Below are 26,537 nucleotides of genomic sequence, written 5' to 3' on the forward strand. Positions count from 1 at the left end.
AGGATGAGGTTTTCACCTGTTGGCCCACCTGACTGCTGGGTATATAAGCCTCTGTGGTGCTACTGAAGAAAGGTCTTCTTACCAGTGACTAGAGCAAAAGATTCTGTTGTCTGCTGGAGGGACTCCGTATCTTTCAACTCCTGGTTTCATAGTCCGTAGTACAGAGCAGGAAGCCACCCTTGCTGTGCTGGACGGATTGGACATGAAGGGAAGGAAAAAAAAAGGTTACAGTAGTTCCCAGGACTGAGAACCCAGGCTGCCCTGTGTGTCACATAGCGTCCCTGTCCAGAGTCGCCCAGCAGCTGTCCTGAGGCTGCTTCCAGAGGTTTCTCAGTGCAGCTAGAATCGTCCTGGCACAGGGGAGGTGGAGGCACCTGTGTCAGGAATTAAAGGTCCAGCCTTAGCTACTCGAGACCCAGTCTCAAAACACAAACCAGAAAAGCCACCTCATCTTACTATGATAGCCTTCTGTAAGCTAACACCCACAGCTCTTTAGAACTAGAAATCTGGTACCGTGGTTATTCTGACACCCCCAGCTCTCAGTCTCTTATTCTCCTCAGTCAACAATATTTTAGCTTGCTGCCTTGATTTTCCTTAAGCTTGTATGATTAAAAACAGCGCCCTTTTCTCATAGACAGGTGTATCTCGCTATTGAATCTGACTCTCAAGCCATCTGTCCTGTCTGAGACGTGTCTGGCATGCTTCTACCCACTCTCAATTTAGAGCCACTTCCCTAGGACCATCACTTTAATTTCCCATCTATTTGAATTGGTAAACCAGGCCCCAGCGTTAATACAGGAGTCTAGCTAGACAAATTTATATTCGGAACGCAATGTCAGACAAGTAAATAAATTAGCTGGCACCCAGTTTTGATCAGAGCTTTTAGACAGACAACTTACTTAAGCCCCAAACAGTTGGAGAGTTCTTTGTTGGAGAAGGAAGGCCGCTTGTTGTTCCTGCGGCCGGCTAGCTTAGACCTGAAATAATCACAGAAACTGTATTATTTAAATTGCTGCTTGGTCCATTAGCTCTAGCTTCTTTTTTTTTATTTATTTATTATGTATACAATATTCTGTCTGTGTGTATGCCTGAAGGCCAGAAGAGGGCGCCAGACCTCTTTATAGATGGTTGTGAGCCACCATGTGGTTGCTGGGAATTGAACTCAGGACCTTTGGAAGAGCAGGCAATGCTCTTAACCACTGAGCCATCTCTCCAGCCCCTAGCTCTAGCTTCTTATTGGCTAACTCTTACATATTAATTTAACCCATTTCTATTAATCTGTGTATTGCCACGTGGCTGTGGCTTACTGGCAAGATTCCAACCAGCATCTGTCTCCAGCAGCTCCATGGCTTCTCTCTGACTCCACCCTTCTTTTTCCCAGCATCCAGTCTAGCTTTCCCTGCCTAGTTCTGTTCTTCCCTGCCATAGGCTCAAAGCAGTTCTTTATTCATTAACCAATAACACACAGAAAGAAGGACCTCCCACACCAGTTCTTTTCTCAGAACTGCTCATGAATTGAGGTAGAGCCAAGTGTGGTGGCCACGCTTTTAATCCCAGCACCTGGGAGGCAGAGGCAGGCGGACCTCTTTAAAAAAAAAGAAGAAAGAATTGATGTAAGTGCGCTGGCATTTTGCTTTGGGAACCAAAGTAGTGTCCCAGGCATGTTGCAGGGCCATGGCTCTGGTGCATGCACACCCTGGTTTCCTGGTAACGGGCTCCAGGCTTCACTTTTCCTAGGATCATAGCAGGTGCTCAGCTAAAAGTGCTTTACAGTTTATAGCGATCCTTCCTTCCCTGTTTTCGTCCGCATAAGCCGTCTTTAATGAACGTCGTGCATGAGGTTCTTCTACCCCTGCATCTTCTCAGTCGTTCCTCTCTTGTGTTTGCCCTCCTCCCTTCCCACTGGACGGGACCGGGCTTGCCCTTCCAGGATCTTTTCTGCGGCCTTGTCCAGCGTTAGTCTGGTGATGACCACCTTGCTGGGGTGGACGCCCATGTGGACAACTGTGCCATTAGCCTTTTCTCTCTGCACCTTTTCAGTGCAGGTGACCAGACGACTTCGCCACTCCGCTGTCTCTGTAGTGTCCTCACACAGCCTGAGCATCAGCATCTTTTCAAATGTGCAGAGATCAAAGGGGCATTACACTTGTGTGTCAGCTCTTCCTAAAGAGGGGACGACCTCGTCTTCCTAAACCGAGAGAGCACACTGAAACGCTGCTTGCTTGCTTCAGTCAGAAGTCACCAAGGGACTGAGCTTCATTTTGGCGGCAGCTGTTCCAGCAATGACTGCAAAGGGAAGAGCTGTTGTTTCCTATTTAACAAGCCTCAGAATAACCTGGCTTACCGAGGAGAGAGGCAGAGGTCGGTTTACACTGGATCTTTGCAAAGTCTGCACAGCGGAGATCTGTGTCACTGTGTTATTGCCCTGGGTGCCATGTCCTGTCCTACCTCTGGAAGTCAAATGGGCTATTGCAGCAAACCTCCATTTGCAAAGCCCCTCCTCGGGGTGGCTCAGATTATCAGGTCTCTTAGAAATATAAGATTCTCTACCAGATTCCTAAGTCTCTAAACCTCCTTAGATAGTGAGTGATGTTGGCACACATCCCAGGACTAGAGAGGTTGAAGCAAGAGCATTTTGAGTTCAAGACCAGCCTTTGACTCCGCAGTGAATCTAACCTTTTTAAAGGCCTCTTTGGGGTTGAGCATATCACTTTGGTTATGTAACGGTCCCCCTAAATGCATGAACATTATATGTAGTAGTTAAGAATGCTGCCTGGGCTCTCACTGCAGGGCTTTATAGCATCCCTGGCTCTCGTCTGCTCAGCTCAGTAGCAGCTTCCTGGCTTTCTCTTCTAAGCCGTGAACCAAGTATATGTTAGTTACACGGAGCTGGTCTTCTGTATAAGTGAACTTGTGAGATCAGAACGCGGCCTTAGGGTCACCCATAGGAGAGTAATGAGACTGGAGAGGTAGTGCCCACTAGCTCTGTTTCCTGAGAACTCAAAACTCAATTGGCACTGAAGTGATGCATGGGAAACCAGGAGTATGAGTTAGGGAGAACTGTGGCTGTTCTCACAGCTTTGGGAGCATGAGGCAGTGCCCCAAAAGTGCCATGACAGACCTGAAGCCTGGCTCTGGTGAAATGTCAGCACGAGTAACAATCTCTGGGGTGACCCTTGCCAATAACATAAGGGGCAGGCTTGTCGAGTAAGTTCCTTCAAGCGGTCAAGGAAAACTGCGCTCACTCAACAGTTCCCCTTAGTTTCTGCATCCACAGACCGAAGAGAGAGGCTGGGAATGTGCTGGATGCAGGAGAGAGGGAGGGGTTGCAGAGGGAATGATGTGTGCAGGAAGGTGAGGAGAGCTATATCTGAACACTGTGGCTAAGCTGTGAAGGAACAGAGAGGTGTAAATGTCAGGCTGGGGGTGAGAAGCAACAAGACTGCAAGGAAAAGCCGGGGCCAGAAAGGGACTGTTGCTGTCCCCTGTGCCACACTCCAGAACCTTCCAAGCACAAGGACCCAAGTTCAGATTTCCAACACTCGTATAAAAAGTTAGGGTTGTTGGCCAAAACCTGAAATCCCAGTGCTGGGGAGGTCCCAGTGCTGGGACAAGAGGCTTACTGGCCAACCAGTCTTAGTAAGTACCAGCTTCAGCAGGAAACCCTACCTCAGAAATTAAGGTGGGGGCTGGGGAGGTGACTTGGCAGGAAAAGCATTTGCTGCAGCAAGCATGACTTCAGTCCAGATTCTTTTTTTTTTTTTTTTTTCGGTTTTTTTTTCGAGACAGGGTTTCTCTGTGGTTTTGGAGCCTGTCCTGGAACTAGCTCTTGTAGACCAGGCTGGTCTCGAACTCTCAGAGATCCGCCTGCCTCTGCCTCCCAAGTGCTGGGATTAAAGGCGTGCGCCACCACCGCCCGGCCTTCAGTCCAGATTCTTAGAACCCACATGAAAAACTGTATGTACTGTCACATACGTGTAATCAATGTTCCTGTGGAGGGATGGGAGAATAATCCAGAAGGTCACAGCCTTCTGAACTGGATGACTTGGCAAAGCAGCAGAAACAAGAAAGTCCTGCCTCAATCAAGATGGAAGGTAGCCGGGCGGTGGTGGCGCACGCCTTTAATCCCAGCACTCGGGAGACAGAGGCAGGCGGATCTCTGTGAGTTCGAGACCAGCCTGGTCTACAAGAGCTAGTTCCAGGACAGGAACCAAAAGCCACAGAGAAACCCTGTCTCGAAAAACCAAAAAAAAAAAAAAAAAAAAAAAAAAGATGGAAGGTAAGAATTGACCCCTAAAGGTTATCCTCTGGCCTCCACGTGTGGGTGTGTGTGCACATACATGCACACAACACAAAGGCAGAGCACAGCTGAGGAAAATGCCTAATGTGTTAACCTCTGATACCCACTGGAACATCACAGATCCCCTTCTGGGATGGACAGCTGGGCCTTGCTCAGCCAGCTATCTGTGTAGGAGCTAGGACAGCAAACCAAGTATGGTGGCTCACACCTGTAATCCCAGCACTTGGGAAGCTGAGGCAGGGGGACTGCTATAAATTCAACTCAGCCTGGTCTATATAGTGAGTTCCAGGCCAGCCGGAGCTACACAGCAAGACCTTGCCTCAAAAGGATCCTGCTAGCAAGTGCCATTATTGGGCCAGGTTAGGAGGTTCTGTCATGCCCACAAGCGTTCCAGGAAAGGCTCCAAGACTTCACGCCCCTTCCATCAGTCATGCCTTGACCTAGTTTCCAATGAGAAGATGAACTCTTGGTAGCGGGAAGGTGATGTCCCCTCCTGGCCCTCCCATAGTGCTCCAGATGTTGGTGTGCAGTGAACAGTTCAACAATACAGGGGTTGGAGCACATATCTGCCCCGCTCACTAAGTGAGGACATTGATGACTGGAGATCCTTCCCAAGACCAGTCACGACGACTCCACAAGAAGACAGGGCTGCTCCTTAATGGTTGTACTGAAAGATGTGAAACTCTTAAAGGTATAAGCAGTATGGTTATTTCTATTTTACAGTAGCGTTCCTGGCCCAGTGCTCTTTCCACTGCTCTGACCCGCGGGGCAGGTCTGCCACCTGCCGTTATGATAGACCAGGATCTCCAAGTGGTACCACTGCTGGGGACAGCTCCTTGCTCCCTTCCCTATCATCCTATCCCCATTCTGGGCACAGAACTTTTCCAGCTTACGCAGCGTGTGCTAACTGTGAGAGAGCAGAGAGGTGCCAGCAAGGGTCAGATGTCTTGAGGCGGAGGAGGTGACAGAATTCCTTTATGGAGTTCCTCTGTTAGGTGATGCCAAACACCCACAGAGTACCAGGAGGGGGACTTTTCGCTTCACTTTAGCCTCAAGGAGAAGCTTTGAGGGCTGCTGTAAAAGACGACAAGATAACAGAAATCTGGCGAAGGAGGGTCTTGGGAACCACTTTTGCTGTGGGGCGGTGCCACACGCCAGGTTGCACAAAAACTGCGGTGGGCTTCTGCCAAAACTCCAGTGAGGCAGTGACCACCCCTGGTGGCTTTGGGGGCGGAGCTTGAGGAGGGCAGAGCTCTGGGGCGGGGCGAGCTCAGCGCCTCCAGCGGGCTCCGCTGCTCCGACGGTAGTTTAAAGGCTGGAAGGCGGGCTTCTCTAATACCAGAGTGCCAAAGAAGAACCCGCTTGGCACAGCCATGACCGGGCGGACAAGGGGCTCTCGGCTGCTTCGCAGTCTCCTCCTCTTCGTGTTGTTCACTGCTGGCGTCGCTCCCTTCAATTGGGATCTCCCGGAGCCCCGCAGCCGAGCCAGCAAGATCCGAGTGCACCCCCGGGGCAACCTCTGGGCGACCGGTAAGTCTTTGGGGACTTCAACAAGCGTGCCTCATTCTCCTCGGTCCCCCGTTTCCTTTCAACTCTCTGGAGGCTCATAGTGACAGAACTCCTGGGGGCTCAAGTTTAACAAGTGGGAATTAACAGGTCAAATCTAGCAGCCACGGACTTGGCAAGTTGAAGACTGAGCTGGGCCAGCATCTTAGCTCTGGCTGCCAGTCGGTCCCCCTTCCCTTAGGCAAACTGCCTTCTCTGCACATCTGTCTCCGAGGCACCTTCTCCACTTTCCCTGGCATCTCTCCCTGGTCCTGGGCTCTCTACCCTTCTTCCAGCGGGTCGGGAAAAGCTGAGGCAGTCGGCTTTGCCTCCACCCAGACATCTGTGGCTTCTTGCTGAGCAGGAACGTTTGTCTTCCCTCTGTGAGAGCTGAAAGGTGGAATAGACCAGAACTTGCTTGTGGTCACAGGGTCCTCACTCCCTAGCTTCCATGTACCCTGGCACCTCTTTTTTAGGTCACTTCATGGGCAAGAAAAGCCTGGAGCCCCCAAGCCTGTCGCTGGTGGGGACAGCACCTCCCAACACCCAGAGGGACCAGAGGCTGCAGCTGAGTCACGATTGGCTCAGAATCCTCCTGCTAAAGAAAGCTTTAGGCATGAACCCCAGTGGCCCGGCTTCCCCAATTCAGGTGAGCCCCTACCCTAGCACCTACATGGAAGAAGGGCCACCCAGCTTGGGTTCAGGGTGGGATTGCCGAGACAGGTGTAATGAGTGTGGATTCCAGAAAGCCAGGGTCCCAGGGCTCAAAGAGCAAATACCCAAAGACCAGAAAATGACCGAGCAGATTGCATGGGGAAGAAGTCCCTCTTTGCCCATCCCCAGCCTGAAGTCACAGACTAGGATTGTCCTAGCCCTTAAGCAGACCTTCCTACTCTGTCCCACACAGCCTTGTCCATCCCAGTTGTCACCCACTGCATTAGCCAAAGCCACCTTGCTGTTCCAAGCTGTGCTGTGGTCCGAGCTGTGACCTCTGAGTCCTAGAGTGGAGACAGAACTCAGGACTAGCCCGCTTTTCATCTCCTGTCCACTTGCCAATGGCAGACTTTATCATATGCCGGTGCTCTTGACAGTATAGGTTCTGCGGGGCTGTCCTGTGTCTTTAGGATGCTTAACACATGCCTGGTTTCCACCTACCAGATGCCAGTAACGGTCCTTCTCCTCATCCAGCTGTGAGAATCAAAGTCCCCTCCCAGTCAAGAATGGGGCATTTGCCTGCAGTTCCTGATACTTCAGAGGTTGAGGCAGGAGGATGGTTTAAGAGGGGTCCTTAGACATCAAGCTGATGTCCCCCAGGGGGAAGTGCAATCAAATCACCACTGGCTGGAATGCAGTAACCTGTGGTGCTCAAGCCTTAGAGTCCTGCCTGGCTGGGTAGCAGCTCCTCCACTCTTTGCTTCTGGTGCTGGCACCAGGGCACATCACTCTCCTTGGTACTTATTGCTGTGTGCAGAATGCAGTGTGATGGGGTGGAAATGTATGCCAGGGTCACACTTAGCTGCTTAGTAGTTGGGTGGCCTTAGAAATGTCACTGAACTACTCTAAGCCTCATGTTCTTCATCAAATGGAGACAACGGGCCTGTATATGTCCCATGCACAGTATGATGATGGGCACACAGCCAGCTCTTGGTAAGCAGGAGCTCCACCACCTGTCTGCAAGCCCCTGGCAGTTCCTGCGGCTGACCCCATTTGTTTCCCCCACCCTGTGCCTAGCAGTGCACATGTGCTGCAAGGAGAGACAGTCCTTTGAGAAAGTCTACCTGCAGAGTCCCAGCAAACATCCTAGGAACCTCAGATGCAAGAGCAAGAAGCTTGGACTGGCAGGGTCCAGAGAGAGATAGCATCACCTCTAGGGGCATTATTTTGAAGGCCTGAAATATCAAGACCAACCAGAGACTCCCTGAGGAAGCAATATTGCCAAGGCCAGTGGGAGGGAGCATCAGAGGGGTCCTGGAGTGGAGCTTGGGGTGGCAGAGGAGAGGCACTGAAACGTGTGTCCCGGACTTGACATTTGTGATGCCTTTTAGTTGTCATGACGACCCTGTGAAATTGGTGCTGTATTCTGGGCGAGAGCCCACCACTGCCCACTTCTGTGCACACCCGGCACATCCCTATGGTCTGTGGACTCCACGGTCAAGTCTTCTCTTTTTGCCTTCAGTACAGGAGGTTGCTGGAGCCAGTTCTGAAGAAATGATGCCAATAACGGGAGGAACACAACACGGCTTAGAATGTGTCCATCCAGGGCAGCTGCTGAACGGACGTAGATCCTAAGCTCAAATGTGTTACTCCCTTACCGTGATTTCTGGTTGGCTCACCAGGAATGTTGACGGTGCAGACATTAAGACTCTCCTGCTGCATTTCTTGCTTCCCTGGTGAAGTTGCAAATAAAAACACTGATCTTTACACAGACTGTCTGGGCCTCTCCTTCCACCCACCCCCCCCATTTGAAGAAAGGGGAAAGGGCACTGGAGGGTGGTGTGTTTGTCAATGGGGTGGTCTCAAGAAAGCCCCATCACCCCTTACAATGGTGCCAACCGTTCAATGAATGATTGCCAACTCTCAGCAGTTAGATAATGGGTTGGCTACTCTGGCTCACTGCCGTTTCTACGACCTAAAGTTTCTTTGCCTGCAACGGTGGGCTGCCTACACGATGCTGCGCTATGCTACACTCTCCCCATCTTTCATCCCAAGCTTTAGTACGTACAGGAGAGAACCACGCCGGAATTCAGCTCTGCTGTGCTCTTAGTCTTCTCTGGTGCTAGGAACCTCTGTACAGGGTGACAGTTATTGAATATAAACGAGTGTCAGATAGATACTTTATTGACAGTGTCTTGTGTAACGTAGACTGGCCTCGAACTCCTTATGTAGCAGGTGATGACCTAAAACTTCTCATTCTCCTGCCTCTATCTCCTGAGCACTGAAATTACAGGCGTGCGCCACCATGCCGGGGTGTGTGTGTGTGTGTGTGTGTGTGTGTGTGTGGTGGGGTGGGAGTTACGCGGTACTGGAAAGCGAACTTCGTGTATGCCAAGATGCCAAGCAAGCACTCCACCAGCTGAGCTATATCTCTAGCCCAACAAGATTCCTTTCAAAAAAAAAAAAAAATCCTAAAGTATCCTTCACGAGCATATTCACGCAAACTTATTAACTGTTCACCTTAAGTTCCAATAGAGTCTGTATTGTACCTGGCTTTGGGACACTGACAGCTCTTCGGCTGCACATACTTGATCCTAAAACAAGGACATATTTGATGTCTCCGGTCCTGCTTGGAGCTGACACTGAAGAATCTCCGTTTCTGCGCCGTTTCTTTCCCCCGGATCAGCACTGAGCGCTCCCGACACCGCTAGGCGGAAACCACGCCCTCTCCTCGCGAGAACGCGCGCCTGCCCAGGAAGTCAGACTGGCGGAAGTGGAGTGACGGAAGCGACAGTTGCTATGGAGCTCGCGGAGGACTGGCTGGTGGAGTCCTTGCGCTTGTAAATCGGGCCGTGGGCGAGTCTGGTGGGCAGTGGGAGAGGGCGCGGGCAGCAGGGACCCGGGGGTGGGCTCGCGGGCGGTGCCCAGACACGACCGGGCGGGGAGGGTCCTGACAACCGGCCTCTCGCTCTGGGACACTCGGTCTTTTTGTAAGCAAGTGATGCTCTCTCAACTGGTTATGTTGCGCTGGCCTCTAGGTTAACTTGAACACAGGTTTTCCAGTGATCATCTCAACTTGGGAAAATCAGTTCTGCGGAACCCTGGTAGTTCCACAGATAAGAATGGGGTCGGTACCTGGTCCGATACACACAGGGAGTAAAATGCGGAAAAAAGACTCAGTCCCATATCTAGCTGACTCCAAAGCCTGGACCACTAATGCTGCAGCGATAGCAGAGTTCTTGGTCAGCTCTACAGTGTCGTGCACCGTATGACTTTTGTAACCCTATCCTGCAGGTACCAAGATTTCCACGCGTTTGACCTTTCAGGGGCCACTCGAGTCCTTGAGTGGATCGGTGAAAAAGGTAATATACCTAGCCTGCCACTAAAGGGGATGAATCTCTGCCCCTGAGATCCATTTCAACTTCCATCTCCTGACACAAGACTGCCCACTTTTGAACAGGGAAGAAATTTATTCTTTGGGAGAATTTATAAATCCAGCCATTATCTACGATGTTTCTGTTTTTCATAGTTACTGTTTTGTTTCAGGAGTCTTTGTTGCTGGTTTTGAAAGTTCGAAAAAAAATGAGATCCTTCATTTGATACTGCCGCTCAGACTCTCTGTAAAGGAGAACCAGGTAACTTAAACAGAGACGCTGACACTATGTGTCAGCTAGTACTTACTGTGCATTTCCGGAGTGCCTGTTGCCCACCAGGTACCGTCCATTCCTGAAAAGCACTGAGTCTGCCCATAAAATCCAGCAGGAAGAAGCTCCTGCGTATAGGGGTGGATACTGATGAAAGTTACATGGTTCCCAAAAGAGCAGGCTACAGATAAAGGGTAATCTTACTATATCAGAAGTGGATTTCCGGAGCTGGAGAGATGGCTCGGGCTGAGAGCACCTGCTGCTCTTCCAGACAATCGGTTTGATTCCCAGCAGCCACAGCGCAGCTCACAATTTTCTTATCTTTCTTTTTTTGTTTTTGTTTTTGTTTTTCGAGACAGGGCTTCTCTGTAGCTTTGGAGCCTGTCCTGGAACTAGCTCTTGTAGACCAGGCTGGCCTCAAACTCATGGAGATCCACCTGCCTCTGCCTCCCAAATGCTGGGACTAAAGGTGTGTGCCACCACCACCCGGCTAGCTCACAATTTTCTATAACTCTTGTCCCAGGGCATCCAGCATCCTCTTCTGACCTCCAAGAATACCACATGTGATCGTGGTATTCAGACAGGCGTGTTGGCAAAACACTCATACACATAAGATAAATATTTTTTTAAATTAGGTATAGGGACTTGAGAAGTAGCCCAGTGGTATAGCTTTCCCACAACACGAGCAAGGCCTCATAGCATCGTACACACCCAAAATAGATTAGGGGACCATTAGAGTATATAAGTCGGTGGAAACCATATGGATGAAGGTGTGGGATCTGAGGATTAAGAGAAGACAGCAGGTACAGAACCTTAGGGAATGTATCCTCGTGATGTAGAGAGTCTTTGGAGCTGGAGGAAGAGGATACATGAGTGGCAGCTATGTAAGTATAGTTCGTGGCTACTACCGCTAGCCAGCCAGGGCTATGCAGAGAGAGCTTGCCTCAGAAAAGACAAAAGAGGGGCTGGAGAGATGGCTCAGTGGTTAAGAGCATTGCCTGCTCTTCCAAAGGTCCTGAGTTCAATTCCCGGCAACCACATGGTGGCTCACAACCATCTGTAATGATGTCTGGTGCCCTCTTCTGGCCTGCAGACATACACACAGACAGAATGTTGTATACAAAATAAATAAATAAATATTTAGAAAAGACAAAAGAGGAGGAAAAGAAAGACTTAAATGTGCCCGATAGAGTGAATACTTGTTAGGTGGGTGTTTGTCTTGCTTTCTAAAGGGACCCACCTGGCTCCTAGTGGGAGGGTGAGTGGTTGGTGATAGCAATCCAGCAGTCCTCACTCTCGGCTGAAACTGACTATCTTCTGTGACTCCTCTAGGAAAGCTTGGAATGTTTTTGCCTCATCGAGAGGGACAGGGGACAGGCTAGAAGAAAGTTTGGAGATAGGCAGGAAGAAAAATAAGCTGGAAGCTGGACATGTAGAAACTTACAGACGTGAGCCTGCCAAGGTCCAGTTGAGTAATTTTCTTTTCTTTTTTTTTTTTTTTGGTTTTTCGAGACAGGGTTTCTCTGTGGTTTTGGAGCCTGTCCTGGAGCTAGCTCTTGTAGACCAGGCTGGTCTCGAACTCACAGAGATCCACCTGCCTCTGCCTCCCAAGTGCTGGGATTAAAGGCGTGCACCACCACCGCCCGGCCAGTTGAGTAATTTTCATGGCCAAGTTCTTCCCTGGCGCTCATCTGAAGTGTTCATTTGAAAAACAGGTACTCAGGCTGAACAGATGGCTCAGTGGTTAAGAGCACTGGTTGTCCTTCTAAAGGACCCGGGTTCAATTCCCAGCACCCACTTGACAGCTCACAACTGTCTGTAACTCCAGTTCCAGGGGATCTGACACCTTCACACAGACGTACATACAGGCAAAACCTCAATGAACATAAACAAAAAAATAAATCTTAAGGAAAAGAAAGAAATAAAAGTAGGTGATGAACTGAGCAGTGGTGGTGCACACCTTTAATCCCAGCACTCCAGAGGCAGAGGCAGGCGGATCTCTGTGAGTTACAGAGTTAGTTACAGGACAGTCAGGGCTACACAGAGAAACCCTGCCTCAAAAAAGCAGAAAAAAACAAAAAACAAGAAGAAAGAAAAGAAAAATTCAGGTACTGTCTGATTGCCCCCCACCCCTTTGTGTTTTAGGGTTTATTCCCGGAGAGAGATTTTAAAGTGTGCCATGGAGGATTTTCAGACAGATCTGTCTTCGACCTAAAGCACGTGCCAGATACCAGGTACGGCCAGTCTGTTTCCCAGACCTTCCATTCTTTGGGGATGACAGGAAATGCTCAGCAGTGTTCTATCTTCTTACCACCGTGCCCGTTACTCAGTCTGCAGACATAGGTGGGTGCACATCGGGCCGGGGCACACAGGTTCAACCTATGAAGAAACCAGTAGCTCAGCAGCCATTTTGAGTAGTGGAGGCACCAGGTCTCCAGGGTTGCTCCAGAACCAGATACAGAGTGGAAAGTGCTCCGAAGCTTCTCAGAGAGCTGTCAAGGCTGTGTGTTCAGGCTCCCCACGTGTGTCCTCTCCAGGTGACCGTCATGACCTGTGAAAGCCTGGGCGTGGTCTGTGGCTCTCTCTGAGGTGTGAGCCTGTCCCTAAGGCAGAGCCTGCTGGGCTGTTGAATGAGGGATCCTGAGTGGGCTGGAGGGGAAAGGCTGCCAGGGTGAAGGTGAGCGTCCCTCTGTGTGGACTGAGGTTTTCTGTCTCTCTGGAACAGGTTGCTGGTGACCAGTGGCCTTCCTGGGCATTACTTGCAGGTGTGGCAGACTGGAGAGAACAATGGTGAGTGACGCTCACTTGGGGGACACTGGGGTTTTAGGAAAACGACTCACACAGCCCTGGTCCTTAAGCTGAGCCAGTAAGAAGCACTTGAGGGAGAGGACGGGACAGCACAGTTTCTGTCTGCGTTTGTACCACACAGATGCGTTAGTGTCCTCAGTGTGACAGACAGGCCAAACGCTACAGCTTCCTTGAGCTTCCACCAGGACTGGAGTTTACAACCCAGCTGCTGGCAGAGCAGCTAGAGAGCCAGGGCGTCTCAGCTGGGCAGGGCCACTACGGGCGGGCACTCAGCTCGAGGAGGAAGAGGAGAAGGAGGAGGAGGAGGAGGAGGAAAATAGCAAGTGAGCAAAGGTTCACTGGCAGTCTACCTGGAAGACACAGCACTTGGAGAGGAGCAGGAAGTCCCCTTGTGGAGAATAGCCATGGGGCTGCAGGTCCCTGTCCGGCAGGCACCAGAGCATGTCCCCTCTCGCTGGCCCAGCCATTCATTCCGCCCCCCAGTGAGAGGCACTCACAGCAGGAAGTGGGCCGCCCCACACTGTGGCAGAGCTTCCCACAGGCAGCACAGTGTCTGTCCCTTCTCTCAGGCCTCACTGCTGCTCCCGTGAGGGGTGCTGTTGGGCTCACCCCGTGCACCTCCTGGCCGCTTGTCTGCGTGGTCTTCCCAGTTCCTTGTGTTGCTTCCCTATGCATGTGGCGGCCTTTGGCATTGCTGCTGTTTAATGATTTTATTGAGGTGTATTTTACCTATATGAGACTCATCCATATCGAGTGTTTAGGTCAGCAATTTTTAAAGAAAATTTGCCAAGTTTTATAGCCATCAGTATAAATCAGTTTTAGGACATTTTTTATCACTCCCAATAAGATCTGTTATGCCATTAACTATTAATCTCACTCCTACACCCTGTCCCAGACAATCAATATATTTTCTCTGTAGTAGATTTGCCTATTTTGAAGAAAGTCTTATCAGGGGAACCTTTCATGGATTCTCTTGTGCCTGGCCTCTGTCCCTTAGCGTATGCTCTTTAAGATTACCCTGTTATAGCATTCGTGAGTAATTTAGTCCTTTTTTATTGCTGATACTGTTCCCTTGGATGGTATGACACATTTTGTCTGTCTGTTCCAGCCCTAATGTACAGATCTTGATATGGACATATATTGCTGGATTATGTGGTAAATTTATGAAGTTTTGTTTCATTTTTTAAGAAATTAAAAGTTGGGGCTGGAGAGATGGCTCAGTGGTTTAGAGCACTGCCTGCTCTTCCAAAGGTCCTGAGTTCAATTCCCAGCAACCACATGGTGGCTCACAACCATCTGTAATGAGGTCTGGTGTCCTCTTCTGACCTGCAGACATACACACAGACAGAATATTGTATACATAATAAATAAAAAAAAAGAAATTAAAAGTTGCCAACCTAGTCTACAGAACTAGTTCCAGGACAACCAGAGCTACACAGAGAAACTGTCTCTTGAAAAACAAAAAAAGAAAAGAAAAGAAAAGAAAAGAAAAGAAAAGAAAGAAAGAAAGAAAGAAAGAAAGAAAGAAAGAAAGAAAAAGTTGAATCTGGAAAGATGGCTCAGGGTTAAGAGCTCTCCCTGCTCCTGCAGGGGACCCAGGTTTGGGTCCCAGCACATTTGTTAGGTAGCTCCAGTTCACAGGGGTCAGACACCTTCTGACCTCCATGGGCACCTGCACACACACACAGTGCACATAAACTCATGCAGGAACATGTACGTATAGACATACACATATATAAAGTTTCACAAATGGTTTCATGGATGCTCCCATTAGCGATGTGCAAAAGTTCCCATTTTCCATGGCCTCACCAACATTTGCCACTGTCTCTGTGCCTAGGAATTAAACCTGGCTCCTGCTAGGCACGCGCTTGTCCCTAACCCTGCCGTTTTTATAAGGCTGTGCTAATGGGTGTGGTGCTGTCTGTCACTGTAGCTCTCGTTTGCATTTCTCCACTAACGGCCCTGGACATCCCTTGTGTGGCTGTGAAGCCAACCATAGATTTAGTGAAATGGCGGCCTCTCACCAACAACCGACTTGCTGGCTTTTATTGAGGTATAAAGTTCTTTGTATGTGCCGGATACAAATTCTTCATTAGATAATTTGCTAATCATTTATCCCAGTTTGATGTTTTTCTTCTCTCGGTGTGTGTGGTGGTGGTGTTCTGCTTTTTTTTTCTTTGAGGGGGGTGGGAAACAGGGTCTTACTATATAATCGTAGCTGTCCTGGAACTCACTGTGTGACCGGGGTGGTCTCAGCTCACAAGAGCCGCCACTCCTGGCTCTTTGCTCTGGGTTGGCACAGCGGTGGGGATTCTCTGGAGGGTGTACTTTCACACTGACTGGAAAGGACGCAGACTTTTTTTTTTTTTAGACAGAGTTTCTCTTTGTAGCCTTGGCTGTCCTGGAAATTGCTCTGTAGACCAGGCTGGCCTAAAACTCACAGAGATTCATCTACCTCTGCCTCCCAAGTGCTGGGATTAAAAGTGTGCACCACCACTGCCTGACTAGAGGCTGGAGTCTTATTTTCTGTATGCATGTAATTACTATGATACTGGGTGGCAAGGGAGTGCAAGGCCTCAGATGCGCCAGGCAGCTGCTGTGACATTGGATTATATTCCAGCCCCTCCTGAATCTTTGAAATAGTCTCTCCTTCTGCAGCTAAGACCCCTCCCCTGGCTCAGAGCAGCAGGTCCTGGGAGAACTGGTTTCAGGCTCCTTGGAGCCAGTGCAGGGGAATCAGGGAAGTGTGACCCAGGAGAGCCAGGCAGGTTTTGCTGAAGTGGCCTCAGCTGCAGCCTTTTGGTGCTCCCTGGAGACCAGCTGCAGCCCGAGGCTCAGCTGTTGTGTCTGCTCCTGTGTTGAGAAGCCTAGATGCCATGCCCTAGGGGGAGCCATGGCCCTGGGAGCCCAGATGTCGGTGTGCTCGCGGTGCCGGGACTGTTTGAAGGAGCACACCGTCCACGTGTACCCTTCTCCTTCCCCACCCCTCACCGTTCTGACCAATGCCTGTCCTTAAAATTGGAGACACACGGGGATCTTCATCTTTATACAGCGTGGGCACGAAATAGTGGGTTCTTTTGTGTAGAATGAAAACACAAAGCACAAAACAAGAATTTCTCTTTTAAGTAGCTTGTGCAGCAAATGTCTTGTCCCAAACGGTTACAGGTACCATCAAGAGAAGCACCAAATGAATCCCAGCACTCGGGAGGCAGGACAGGTAGATCTGTGAGTCTGAGGTCAGCCTAGCCTACATAATGAGACCTATCTCCAAAAGCTTAAATTAAAAAAAAAATAAAAAAGGCATCAAGTGATGTAGAATGCAGAGACTAGAAACAGCTAGAGACTAAGCAGCCTGAGACAAAGTAAAACTACAGAAATGAAACCAAACAAAATTAAAATTTATATTCCACTCCAGCAGTGGGAGATGGAGACAAGAGAATCAAGAGGTTAAGGCCAGCCTAGGCTAGTAGGACCCTGTTTCAAAAAAAGAAGGAAAATAAAAAATAAAAAAAGGTCCAGCAAGATGGTTCAGCAGGTAAAGGCGCTTGCTGCCTGCCTGACCATCTGGCAGTCTAAGTTCAATTCCAGGACCCTCTCAGTGGAGAGAAAGGTGATGCCTGCAAGTTCTTCTCTGACCCCACACATGTGCACAGATAGAATACTAAAGTAATTAATGTGCAAAGATGAAAACCAAACTAAAATTTTATTCTACCTGAGTACATCTTTTTCAAATCTGTATAAGAAGCAGGCCCTCCTGTCTTCTCATTTTCATCAGCAACACCTGCAGCCGTGAGCTCCCAGAGCATGTTCAGGAAGAAGTGGGTCTGGTTTTTGGCTGAACTTGTTCCTTTTCTCTGGAGATGTGACTGACATCAGTCAAGTGCTCTTTCCCTTCATCTTTTCTCTGCCAAACAAGTCAGAACTGCTTGCTTTCAAGGTGGCCGCAATGACTCATTGTCTCCCGTTTGCAAAAATAATTCGTAAGGCAGATCATGAAGACGTGAAAGTGCTGCTGGCAGGTTCAAGAATGTGAACAAAACCCCGAGGGCTTTTATCTCAGCACTGTCTCACCAGCCTTCAGCTCCCATCTGCCTTGCCCTTCTAAATGTCAGGGGTTTCTAACTAGCCCTCACTGATTCTCTGTGCTTTGGCCTCTTCCCCTTTCCTTCAGATGTCATCGAAGCCGTCCGTACCATTGATGTGCAGGACAGAGAGGAGAGTCTCTGGCCTCGGATGTCTGTCTTCTCCTCTGCAGCACCTGGAATCCTCCACGGGGCTCGGCTCAGTGGCCTGAGGACGGTGGACATAGAATCCCAGATCACATACAGCTCAGGTACTGCCACAGTGCGCCCCCTGCCGGCTCCTCCAGCCAGCTCAGCCCGGAGACATGGCTAGGGCCTCTGCCAGCCGCCAGGGGAACCTGGGGCGTGCGGTACTAACCCTGGCCTCCGGGCTCAGCACCCACCCGGTAGAGCAGACTGGCAAGATAAAGCAGAGGCGCAAACATGACTTGCTCTGTCCGGGCCTGGCGCAGCCCACCAGCCTTGCCGCATTGTCGGCCCGCCGGGCTCCAGCACTTTTTCTTCTTTGCCCTGTCTTCTAGGTACCAGTGACAGCGAGTTGTTGAGCAGCCTTCAGGTTCTAGATGCGGACACCTTTGCTTTCTGTGGCACCTCAGGCCGCCTGGGGCTAGTGGACACCCGCCAGAAGTGGGCACCGTTGGAGACTCTCAGCCCCAGCCCTGGCTCTAGTGGAGAAAGGTGGTGTGCAGACGTTAGGAACAAGGGGCAAGGCCCGGGGCCCTGCATTGCCAGCCTTGGCTCAGATGGGCAACTCCGTCTCCTTGACTCCCGGAACCTCTGTTGCCCTGTGAGCTCAGCCCAGTGCCCCGTGTCCAAACCCAGCCCTGACCCAGAGCTGCTGCGAGTGACTTGGGCTCCAGGCCTGGACAACTGCTTGGCTATTTCAGGTACTGTTGAGAAGGGTGTGTCTGTTACACCACTGCTCATCCCAGGGCTGGTAGCTTTGGAAGGACTCTGCACCACCGTGCCTAACCTGGCTGCAGTTCAGGTTGCCTACCCTGGGCACTGCTTTGGTCTCTGGGCTGGCTCCTCAAAGGCAGGTCGCTCCCCGCCCTGGCCACCGAACTTGAACCAACCAGCAGTGGCCCTTATCAGCCTAGCAGAGGTCCAGGTGTGTTGAGAGACTTGTAGACAGTAAGACCCGGAACAGCTCAAGGCTGCACCCAAAAGAGGTGGCAGCATCTCCACGAGCTGCTGGTCTGCTTGTGTTCTTAACTGAAGCCACACTGGAGCCTGGGGGTTGTCATTGCAACGGTGTGTTCAGTAGAGCCGTCTAGAAGCCAGTGAGAAAGGACTGTTGAGGGCACAAAGGGAAGTTCAGGATCCAGAAGAAACAGTGCCAGAGAGAACGGGAAAGAGCAGCGTGGGATGGGGCAGCTGGACCTCAGTGGATGGACAAGAGGCCGAACACTAAAAACAAGGCTGTCCGCTGAGGACCCAGAGGCAGAGGGGTTGGAATTTGGAGTGCATTGAAAAGGGTTGAAAGGCCGGGCGGTGGTGGCGCACGCCTTTAATCCCAGCACCCAGAGGCAGAGGCAGGCGGATCTCTGGGAGTTCGAGACCAGCCTGGTCTACAAAAGCTAGTTCCGGGACCGGCACCAAAGCTACAGAGAAACCCTGTCTCGAAAAACCCAAAAAAAAAAAAAGAAAAAGAAAAGGGTTGAAAGTTTCTTCTGCCTCCATGTCCTGTGGAGATGCTGTTATGAAGATTAAAGATAACACATGTTGGCATTGGGAATAACTCAGTAAAACCTGCCATGCGAGCTTGAGGTTCTAAGCTTGATCCCCAGAATCCATGTAACCCTGGACACTGCTGACCGTGGTGACCCGTACCTTTAATCCCAGCACTGGGGAGACAGAGGAGGTGGGTCTCTGTGCGTTTGAAGTTAGCCTTGTCTATATAGAGTGCTCCTGGTCAGCCAGGGCTACATAGACTCTGTCTCACAGAGAGAGGGGGATGGGAGGGGGTGAAGGAGGAAAAGTTGGATGTGATAGTGTGTGTAGTGCCTGCACTAGGGGACGGTGCGCGAGCCGGGAATGGGGCTGGAGATTTAAACACATAAAGACACACAGAGACACGGGGCCATGGGTCATCCTTGAAACAAGAGTACCAACTTATTGTGCTCTAGGGAAGCTTATATAGGGATCCTTAGCTGATAGGCATGCCCCAGTTCACTCCCGCAGGCAAAGGGTCTGAGGCAAGCAAAGAAAGTCAAGGGGCCAGGGGTCTGCGGCCCCAACAAGGGTGTTCTAGTTCCAGCACCAGGGAGACAGGCAGGCAGCTCTCGGGCTCATTGGCCGGCCAGCCCAGCCAAACTGGTGAGTTTCCAGGCCAGTGGAAAGACCTGTGACAAAAACAAGGTGGACTGTCTGAAAAATGATGCTTAAGGTTCGCCTCTCTGACCTACAGCCACCGATACTCTGTGGTTAGGTGACAGGTATTCACAGCTGCTCGTGGGGACATCCCCCACTGCTGCAGATGTAGCTTTCTCCGTGGGTGGCCTCCGAGTGTCTAGTGGCAGAGGAAGTTGCCCAGGAAAGAGAGGGATGTAGGGTCACTCCTCTCCTTTGTGTCCTCCAGGCTTTGATGGGACAGTGCAGATCTATGACGTCACGTCATGGGATGGAAAGCAAAGCCAAGTGGAGCCTCTCTTCACTCACAAAGGCCACATCTTCCTGGAGGGAAATGAGGTGGACGCTGCTCCTCTGGTCACCACCCACACCTGGCACCCTTGCAAACCCAGAACTTTGTTGTCAGCGGCAAGTGATGCCTCTCTGCACGTGTGGGACTGGGTGGACCTCCAGGCCTCCAGTTGACAGCAGCCGCTTCCCTCATGGGCCTCCCTCTGAGAAGAAGGGGAGTTGCTCGAGTGAGTGGCAAGGACGCTGAGTGACCACAGGCCTGTCACAGCTGTTGGCTTCAGGCAGGTTAACCTGTCCTTGTCCCTTTTTCATCTGTAAAATGAAGGTGGTGGTGGCTGCCACCCAGGAAGGTCACAGGTACCCGAGAACAGTTGGTAGGGTGTGTGGCGCAGCATTGATTGGAAGAACTGTTGGCTCCAGGAGCCCCTCCTCCTAGTGTGAAGTGGCCTGCTGTGCTCCTGTCTCCTTCACCCATGGTGAGAACAGGAGAGTGTGGATGTGGGCGTGAACTCTTCACAGAAGGAAACAATGTCTAAGGGCCAATAAACATTGAAGAAAAACAGTAACAAGCAAATAGCTACTAGTTTATTTTGTTATTTAGTTGTTGGGCAGGGGATTGATCCAGGGCCTACTGTGCTATGTCCCAACCCCTTTTAAATTTTTCGAGTTTTTCCTGATGTGTGTGTGTACGTGTGCGTGTACATGTGAGTATGGGCACTAGGAAATGCTGGCAAGGTGGGTTCATTCTGAGACCTCTTTGCTTGCATCCTGCTGTCTGTGTGCGCCATGAGCTCTGTGCACGCTGGCAGACTGGAGTGCACACACCTTTCTCCCTGTTGGATGGGGGCCTGACCTAGTGCTGTGAAGAGACTCCATGACCACCGCAACACTTACAAAGGAAAACACTTAACTGGGGCTGGCTTACAGTTCAGAGATGTAGTCCATTATCGTCATGGTGGGAAGCGTGGTGGCACCCAGGCCGACATGGTGCTGGAGAGGAGCTGAGAGTTCTACATCTGGATCCACAGGCAACAGGAAGAGACACTGGACTTGGCTTAAGCTTCTGAGACCCCAAAGCCCCACCCCCTGTGACACACTTCCTCTAACAAAGCCACACCTACTCTCAGGTTACACCCCCAATAATGCTGCTTCCTAAGAGCCTGTGGGGGCCATTTTCATTGGAACTGCTACAGGTCCCATCCTTATGACCTTATTCAACTTCATTTCCTACACCCCAACTCCAAATATCACGCTGAGGGTTGCAACTTCAGTATATGAATGGGTAAAGGGCACACACCTCCTTCAGTAGCACCTAAGAAATATTTGGGAATAAGAAAAAAAGTTTTATTTTTATTTGTTGTTTTGAGACCTGGACTCATTGCATAAAAGCTCAGGTTGACCTTGAACATGCCCCTCCTTCCTCAGCCCCAGAGGCCATTCCCAGCAGATGTGGACACAGATGTGGGTTCTCTGCCCTCCCCTCCTACCTCAGCATCCGGAGTAGCTGGGATGCCGCATCGGACCAGCATGGAGTTGAACTGTGTGGCTCTTTTACAGTGACGTTGATAGAGGTTGGTTTGGGGAGCCCTGAGAACTGCAGTTTCCTGGCAGGATGTTCACCCTCGGTTTCTGAAGCTTTCTCAGTCACTCCCGCCCCCTCCCGGAGCGCATTTCCTAGCTCTCCTCTCCGCTCTGCTCAGCGGTGTCAGATTGATGGCTTGAAATTGGCCTTGGTGGGAGTATTTACATCTCAGAAACTGGCAAATGTTACAAAGCGAAGCTCTTGTTTCCCCCCAGAGATCAGGGTTACCAGCAGCCACCAGTGAGGCTATAGTGTTTCACCGAATGAAAGCAGAGCGAGTAATTTAGAAAATCGGGGAGCGGTGTGTGATCTAGAAGGTGCTTTGCTCAGATGCATCCGGCAGGGGCTGGCCAGGAAGACCAAAACCCCGGGTAATTGAACCGAATGGCGCAGGAAGCGAGGAAGGCAAACAACGGCCGTGTAGAGGCGGTAGGCCTCCCCGTAGGAGTTGCAGTCTCGTGTGTGGCCAAGCCTAGATGACGAGCAGAGGCAGCCTCGGGCTCTAGATCCACAGAGAAGATGGCCCACTACTACAGAGAGTACAGGGACAGAAGTCTAGGACGGAGTGAAAATAAAGATTCATCGAGATATACAAATTTCCCTTCAGCTGAGCCGTGTCTGGAACAGCAGCCCCCCCAACACAGGCGGCGGTGGCGGTGGGAGCATTAGCAGAAAGAGCTCGCCAGGACGCTAGGGCAGACATAATGGGGCCTGAAAGGGTGCGAGAGCCTCCCTTCCAAGTCCTGGGACGTTAGCGTTATGATACTGTCTGTAGATAACACAGGGGGCATTCCTGGCTCTCAGAGATGTCTCTCTCGTTTTCTGGTTTTTGGTTTGGTTTTTTGTTTGTTTTTTTCGTGACGAGGTTTCTCTAGTTTTGGAGCCTGTCCTGGAACTAGATCTGTAGACCAGGCTGTACTCGAACTCACAGTGATCCATCTGCCTCTGTCTCCCAAGTACTAGGATTAAAGGCGTGCACCACCACTCCCCAGCTAAAATATTTATTTTTATTTTATATGTATTGGTGTGGATGTATGTCTTTGTGAGGGTGCCAGATCTTGGAGTTACAAACAGTTGTGAGCTGCCATGTGGGTGCTGGGAATTGAACTCAGGTCCTCTAGGCGAAGAGCCAGTTCTCCCAACCGCTGAGCCATCTCTCCAGTCCCTGGTTTGGTTTTTTTGTTTGCTTGTACAGCATGGGTATCCATACCTTGGCCTGCAAGAGCGTTGTCCATCAACCGGGAGTGGATGAACTAAATGTGGCAAACCCATGTAACAGGAATGAAACACTGGCATGGCTACTTAGAGGGTACACTTTAACCCCAGCACTCAGGATGCAGAGACAGGCAGGTCTGGGTGAGGTGAGGCCAGCCTGTTCTACATAGCGAGTCCCTGTCTGGCTCACGAGTATTAGTTTGTTAATACTTGAACATATCAGTGTGTGTGACTTTCCATGTGTACTTCGTCCAGGTCTCTGGATTGAGTTTGGTTGTTTGGTCCTCTCCCTCTTCGTGGTGCTGGGATCGAGCCCGCAGTCCTAGCCATGCTATGTAGGCAGGTGTTCTTCCAGTCCCAGGAAAACTGTTCTGAGTGGTAGGGATCTGGTTGGAGAACTTGGCCTCTCAGCTCAAGAACCTCCTTGTTTTGCAGATGGGAACCTGGGACGGTGCGTGTGGTCTAGTGAAGGAAGGACATAGCCAATACATGACCAGCCAGATTCTTCCCAGGGACACATCCCTGGGCTCTGCATCTCCTGAGGAAGACCTGCCCCTCACAGGCTAACCTCTAACTTCTCACTCTTGTTTCCTGATAGGAGAGCCCCACTCCCGTGAGCTGTAACTCCAGCAGCCTGACATTAGGAGGCAGAGGAAAACATTGGTTAAGACCCGAGACTTGGCCGGGCATGATGGTGCATATAACTTTAATCCCAGCACGCAGGAGATGGAAGCAGACAGATCTCTATGAATTCAAGGCCAGCCTGGACTACACAGTGAGTGCTGAGCCAGCCAGGGCTACATGGTGAGACCCTGCCTCAGAAAGACTTGGCATCCCATGGGTCAGGGGACGAGTCCTTGTCCTGCACTCAGTTTCCTCTCTAAAGTGGAATGATCATAGTTCAGTCTCCTGGGTGGCTAGTGGTTATCTAAGGCCATGGAGCAGAGAGCCTAGCACAAGGCCTGGCCCCGTGCATGTTAACTGAGAGCAGCTTTCTTTATTTTCTTTCTTTCTTTCTTTCTTTCTTTCTTTCTTTCTTTCTTTCTTTCTTTCTTTCTTCCTTTCTTTATTTTGCTTTTTCGAGACAGGGTTTCTCTGTGGTTTTGGAGCCTGTCCTGGAACTAGCTCTTGTAGACCAGGCTGGTCTCAAACTCACAGAGATCACCTGCCTCTGCCTCCCGAGTGCTGGGATTAAAGGCGTGCGCCACCACCGCCCGGCAGGTTTCTTTATTTTGGCAGTGACACGGATCAAACCTTACATACGCTAGGCAAGTATTCTATCAATGAGCCACATCCCAGTCCTGGATCCGTGTACTTTTTATTTATTTTATTATTAATATTTCTTTCCCTGAGACAACGTCTGTACCACAGGCTGGCCTCAAACTGCAATCCCTGTGCAGCCAAGGATAACTCTGTAACTCTGTACTATGTCCTCCTGCCTTCACCGCCAAGCCCTGGGCCTTAAGGCGTGTGCCTGCCACCCACCTGGCGTTTATAGCAACTTGGTCCTTTAGTTTGTTTTTTGTTTTTTGAGACAGGGTTTCTCTGTAGAGCTCTGGTTGTCCTGGAATTTGCTTTGTGGACCAGGCTGGCCTTGAACTCACAGAGATCCACCTGCCTCTCTCTCCCGAGTACCGGGATTAAAGGTTTGTACCACCACCACCCAGCTGCAACTTGTTAAATAAATTAATCTCATCTATTCCCTATTATAGCATATTCTCTCTGTGTTGTCTCTCTCTCTGTCTTTCTCCTTTATCTCTGTCTCTCTCCTTTATCTCTGTCTCTCCCTTTCTCTCCCTCTCTCTATCTCTGTCTCACTGTCTCTCTTTCTTTGTCTCTCTCTGTCTCTCTCTTAGAAAAAAGGTTTTATTTGGATTTACCATTATTACCATTATCATTTTCATCTTGTGAGATCTCACAAATAAATGTTGTATAAGCTGAAGGTCTTGTTCCTGTCCTATAGCGCCTGTGCCACGACAAGATGAGCTGGGAACTAAGCTGGAAACTTAAAAACAGACAGACAGAGAATGCCAATGCCCAGTTTGTTGTGCTCAGGGAAGCTTCTATAGGGATCCTTAGCCACGCCCAGCTCTCGGGATCTCTCAGCTGTGGGTCTCACCAGCTTGCCATCAAGGTCTCGTGCTCAGAGCAGCTGTAGGCAAAGAAAGCCAAGGGGCCAGTGATCTGTAGCTCCCAACAAAATGGAATTTTAAAAATATTTTCTTAGGTGGGTATGGTGGTGCACACCTTTAATCCCAGTTCTCCAGAGGCAGAGTTCAAGGCCGGCCTGGTCTCCTTAGCAAGTTCCAGGGCAGCCAGGGCTACACAGAGAGACCCTGTCTCAAAAAACTAAAATAAATAAAATATTTATTTTTGTCCTTGACAGTCAAACTCTGGGCCTTGTACACACTGGACAAACACCATTCTGCTGAGCTGTTTCTGCAGCCTCAATGCTTTTGAGGAAGAACGCGACTGTGGTCAAATCAAAATTCGCACGCGTGGGGCCAGAAGGCTGGCCCAGAGATTAAACACTCGGTGCTTTGCAGACCAGGGTTTAGGTCCCAGCTCTCTCACAGTGGCTCACACTGTCTGCAACTCCTGTTCAGGTACCAAGCACACATGTGATCAAACACTCAAAACATGAAATAAAAGCAGGGCATGTAACAATCATGTCACGTGACTGCGGAAAGCTGCTGCGTAGCTCTTCAACCACAGCTTCACTCGCTGCATCAGAGCCCCATTTAGAAGTTCCCACAAATGTTACTTAAAGCGACTGTCTAGGATAGCTAGCTGTCTTGCTGGGTGTGGTGGCACACACCTTTAATCCCAGCACTCCAGAGGCAGAGGCAGGCGGATCTCTGGGAGTTCAAGGCCAGTCTGGTTGTCAGGGTTGCTACACAGTGAAACCCTGTCTTAAAAAACAAACAAGAAGGAGGAGGAAGGAGGAGGAGGAGGAGGAGGAGGAGGAGGAGGAGGAGGAGGAGGAGGAGGAGAAAGAACATACATGAGTCATCTGAGTTGGTTTGGGGGTCTTAGCTGTTTTAAAAATTACTACTCTTGGCTTTAACCCTACCTTATACCTTCCCACCAACCAGGCCTAAAAATCTGTCCCTATTATAACATATGGGACCAGAAATATGGCTAATTTTCTTGCGCTATTTTAAGAACATGCCAGAGCCGGGCGGTGGTGGCACGCCTTTAATCCCAGCACTCGGGAGGCAGAAGCAGGCGGATCTCTGTGAGTTCGAGACCAGCCTGGTCTACAAGAGCTAGTTCCAGGACAGGCTCCAAAATCACAGAGAAACCTTGTCTCGAAAAACCAAAAAAAAAAAAAAAAAAGAACATGCCAGGCCGGGCAGTGGTAGTGGTAGTGCACATCTTTAATGCCAGCACTCAGGAGGCAGAAGCAGGTAGATCTCTGTGAGTTTGAGGCCAGCCTGGTCTACAGAGTGAGCTCCAGGACAGCCAGGGCTACTCAGAGAAATACCATCTTTAAAAACAAACAAAAAAGCCGGGCAGTGGTGGCGCACGCCTTTAATCCCAGCACTCAGGAGGCAGAGGCAGGCGGATCTCTGGGAGTTCGAGGCCAGCCTGGTCTACAAGAGCTAGTTCCAGGACAGGTACCAAAGCTACAGAGAAACCCTGTCTCGAAAAACCTAAAAAAAAAAAAAAAACAAAAAAAAAACCAAAAAAACAAAAACAAAAAAATAGGACATGCCCACTACAGTCCAGCAGCCCCTCCTCCTCTTCCTCTCCTCCTCTGCAGTGAGGAGCTGGACTGTCATAGACTTAGGAAGTCAGTCTCAGTTTGCTTGCTGCATCTTTCAGGTAGAAGGGAGCGGAAAACCCCTCCCTCACGTTCCTCAGAAGGCCAATCCATACCCTCCCAACAGAACACGGCCCCCATTCTTCTCACAAACTGCTGCCCACTGTTCCTGTGGACGGATGGGAACTCTGCTCAAATGCTCCTCTGGATCTAGCTGCCGGCTCTCCATCATTGCCCAGAACAGATACGCTGATTCTTTTTGCTGCAAATAGATGTTTAGGGAACTCAGTGCTGGTTC

The 26,537-nt window shown here is 50.3% G+C and overlaps 2 protein-coding genes across 3 annotated transcripts; both read left to right on the top strand.

The window, feature by feature from the left end:
- Positions 1–4,345: 4,345 nt before the first annotated feature.
- On the top strand, positions 4,346–8,251 carry Nmb (neuromedin B). 2 transcript variants are annotated; one of them, XM_057756410.1, is made up of 3 exons: positions 4,346–5,830; positions 6,322–6,494; positions 8,027–8,251. In XM_057756410.1, exons 1-3 carry the CDS (start codon positions 5,674–5,676, stop codon positions 8,132–8,134), a joined length of 438 nt encoding a protein of 145 aa, XP_057612393.1. In that variant the 5' UTR covers positions 4,346–5,673; the 3' UTR covers positions 8,135–8,251. The 2 variants fall into 2 exon arrangements, with proteins under 2 accessions (XP_057612393.1, XP_057612394.1); XM_057756411.1 differs by having other exon boundaries at positions 8,022–8,174.
- Positions 8,252–9,235: 984 nt separating this feature from the next.
- Wdr73 (WD repeat domain 73) lies at positions 9,236–20,878 on the top strand. The gene is made up of 8 exons (XM_057755851.1): positions 9,236–9,339; positions 9,794–9,861; positions 10,046–10,134; positions 12,289–12,377; positions 12,869–12,933; positions 17,123–17,284; positions 17,555–17,920; positions 19,615–20,878. Exons 1-8 carry the CDS (start codon positions 9,299–9,301, stop codon positions 19,848–19,850), a joined length of 1,116 nt encoding a protein of 371 aa, XP_057611834.1. The 5' UTR covers positions 9,236–9,298; the 3' UTR covers positions 19,851–20,878.
- Positions 20,879–26,537: the final 5,659 nt, after the last annotated feature.

The sequence above is a fragment of the Chionomys nivalis genome, chromosome 23, assembly GCF_950005125.1.
Source record: "Chionomys nivalis chromosome 23, mChiNiv1.1, whole genome shotgun sequence".
Classification (NCBI taxonomy): domain Eukaryota; kingdom Metazoa; phylum Chordata; class Mammalia; order Rodentia; family Cricetidae; genus Chionomys; species Chionomys nivalis.